The sequence below is a fragment of the Rutidosis leptorrhynchoides genome, chromosome 2 (genome assembly GCF_046630445.1).
Source record: "Rutidosis leptorrhynchoides isolate AG116_Rl617_1_P2 chromosome 2, CSIRO_AGI_Rlap_v1, whole genome shotgun sequence".
Lineage (NCBI taxonomy): Eukaryota > Viridiplantae > Streptophyta > Magnoliopsida > Asterales > Asteraceae > Rutidosis > Rutidosis leptorrhynchoides.
In genome coordinates, this window is record NC_092334.1 from 490946979 (window position 1) to 490949460 (window position 2482).

A 2482-nucleotide genomic window follows, 5' to 3' on the forward strand; every position below is an offset into this window, starting at 1 on the left:
TATCTGTTACTGTAAACTATGCCTAGTATATTCTTTAAATTCCTCCGTAATCTACGAAATCTTTTGCTCTATATATATAGATATTCTATGTAATTAGAATACCATCCGATAGCCGGAAATCATTTCATATTGAAAAATCCTTTATTCAATCGTACGAAATGGAATTCGCCACTAGATCAAGTCCCTCGAATTTCGATATGAAGTTTCACTCGAGCTCCCAAAGCAGTGTGACCAGAATGGATCAACCAATAAGTCATCCCCAATTCATCCGAAAGCAGTGTGACCGGAATTCGCCACTAGGTTTGCTGATGTTGGAGCTTCCACGCGCCACCAGGAGAAACTGCCGGTGTTGAGTGTTTTCCGGTGGAAAATCTTGTTTTTCCGGCCAATTACCGGCGGGTGATATATCACTGACAACGAAACTGGACCAAAGACTTTTTTCTCACATGAATAAACCTTTTTTTGTTCGCCGACTACACCTTTTCCCGTTGAGTACCGCCGCCAGCTATCGGAAATCAAATTTTTCGCCCGGTGACCGCTTCTTCTACCTCCTGCTATTATCTACATTATTATTTTCTTAGTATACTTGTCTTTATATTTATTTATTTATTATTTACATTATTATCATCTTTATTTCTTGTATAAATTAAGATAGACACTTCTCGTAGAGATGGTCACTTGAGTTCATGTCCTTCGCACTTAGCGGAGGGTAGGTTTAGAGGGCTAAAAGTGGCAATAGGTTAGTAAACCCAGTAAAGATTAGAGTAGGAAGTTGGAATGTAGGATCTTTGACTAGCAAATCCCGTGAGCTTGTTGATACTTTACTTAATTGTAAAGTAGACATATTGTGTGTCCAAGAGACTAGATAGAGGGGTGAGGAGGCGGTTGCCATTTACAACCACAAGTTATGGTTTGCGGGTTCTGGGTAGCTAGAAACGAGGTAGGAATCATTATAAGACATCCTTATAAGGATTTTGTTGTGGGTGTGGGTAGGTGTAGTGATAGGATTATTTCAGTTAGGTTAGTTATCCAGGAGGAGACTTACATGGTCATTAGCATTTACGCGCCTCATGCGGGGTTAGGCGAAGATGAGAAAAGGCTCTTTTGGGAATCGTTAGATGCAGTTGTGAGGAGTTGCCTCGCTGACCATCAATTACTTATTGGAGGAGATCTTAATGGACATATAGAAACTAATTCAGAGGGATATACATGAGTCCATGGGGGCTTTGGTACGGAGTTCGAAATGAAGAAGGGCATTCTATTCTCGAATTTGTCGTTGCCCACGAGTTGGTTGTTGCAAATTCCTTCTTTAAGAAGACGGAAGTGCAGCTAGCAACTTTTCATAGTGGGGGCCATAGTACCCAGATTGACTATTTGCTGCTTTGCAAAAGACACCTTAGGGCTTGCGGAGACTGTAGGGTTCGACTACCTGGACCTGTTCCTCCCAACACAGATTATTGGTCATGAACTTAGTTCTTCAGAGACAGGTTATCAGGGGGTGAAACCCGCCCAACCTAGGATCCTATTGAAGAACCTCAATGAAGTGAAAGTCGAAACTTTTAAAGTTTCAGTTTTGGAAAGAGTTGAGGCAACCGTGGAAACTGTAACGCATGGCGATGCTGATAAGATGTGGAATAGTCTACGTCTATTATTAGAGATGTAGCCAAGGAATCCTTAGGAGTGGCATTAGGGACATCTAGAGGACATAAGTCTAGTAGAGAGTCGTGGTGGATTAGTGATGAGGTTCAAACCAAAGTCGCGCTCAAGCAACAGAGGTTTAGGGAGCTCATTACTTGCCAAGAGGGGACACGTGAGGATAGAACTAGGGCAGAAGAGAGATATAAAGAAGCCAAAAAAGAAGTAAAGAAGGTTGTTGCATGTGTAAAAGATAAAGCGTATGAAGAATTGTATAAGAAACTAGACTCTAAAGAAGGAGCTAATGATATGTACAGGATTGTGAAATCTAAGGAGCGCAGAAGGGGGGATATAGATAACATCAAGTTTATCAAGGATGAAGCCGGGATAATCATAATGAAGGAAGATGAAATTAGGAAAAGATGGGAAGGGTCAGTGGTGTAAAAGTCGGCAGACTTGGCCGACGCGTCGGCCGATGCGTTGTTTTTTTGGGTTCTCCGTCTCGTTTTTTTGAAAACGACTCAAAAGACGGTCAAAGCTAAAAGTTTGGTCAAAGTCTGTCAAAGACGGTCAAAGTTGGTCAAAAACAGTCAAAATCAGTCAAATTTTCGTCAAGATGTGATATGTTTTAAAATTAGGGTTTGTTTTCATTTTTTGGGCCGCTCTTTTCTCTGTGTCCTTACTGATTATGTACTCGGTAACATTAATTGAGTTTGAAGTTTGATTGTATTTAAATTCAAGTTCTTATTTAAGAAATTTATGGTACATAATAAACTATTTTATTCATATATAAATATATATTTAAGAAATTATTAATAAAGTCAACGTTGGTCAACGATCGATGCGT

The 2482-nt window shown here is 40.0% G+C and overlaps 1 protein-coding gene across 1 annotated transcript; it reads left to right on the top strand.

The window, feature by feature from the left end:
- The first annotated feature begins 1209 nt into the window (after positions 1-1209).
- On the top strand, positions 1210-2079 carry LOC139889463 (uncharacterized). Its single transcript, XM_071872414.1, has 2 exons — positions 1210-1437; positions 1639-2079. The coding sequence occupies exons 1-2, from the start codon at positions 1210-1212 to the stop codon at positions 2077-2079; spliced, it is 669 nt and encodes a 222-aa protein (XP_071728515.1).
- Positions 2080-2482: the final 403 nt, after the last annotated feature.

Bases quoted from the DNA above. Each gene is read 5' to 3' on its own strand.
- LOC139889463 (XM_071872414.1), top strand. From the start codon at position 1,210: ATGAGTCCATGGGGGCTTTGGTACGGAGTTCGAAATGAAGAAGGGCAT. The intron at 1,438-1,638 runs GTTCCTCCCAAC...GATGTGGAATAG, and splicing joins GGGTTCGACTACCTGGACCT to TCTACGTCTATTATTAGAGA.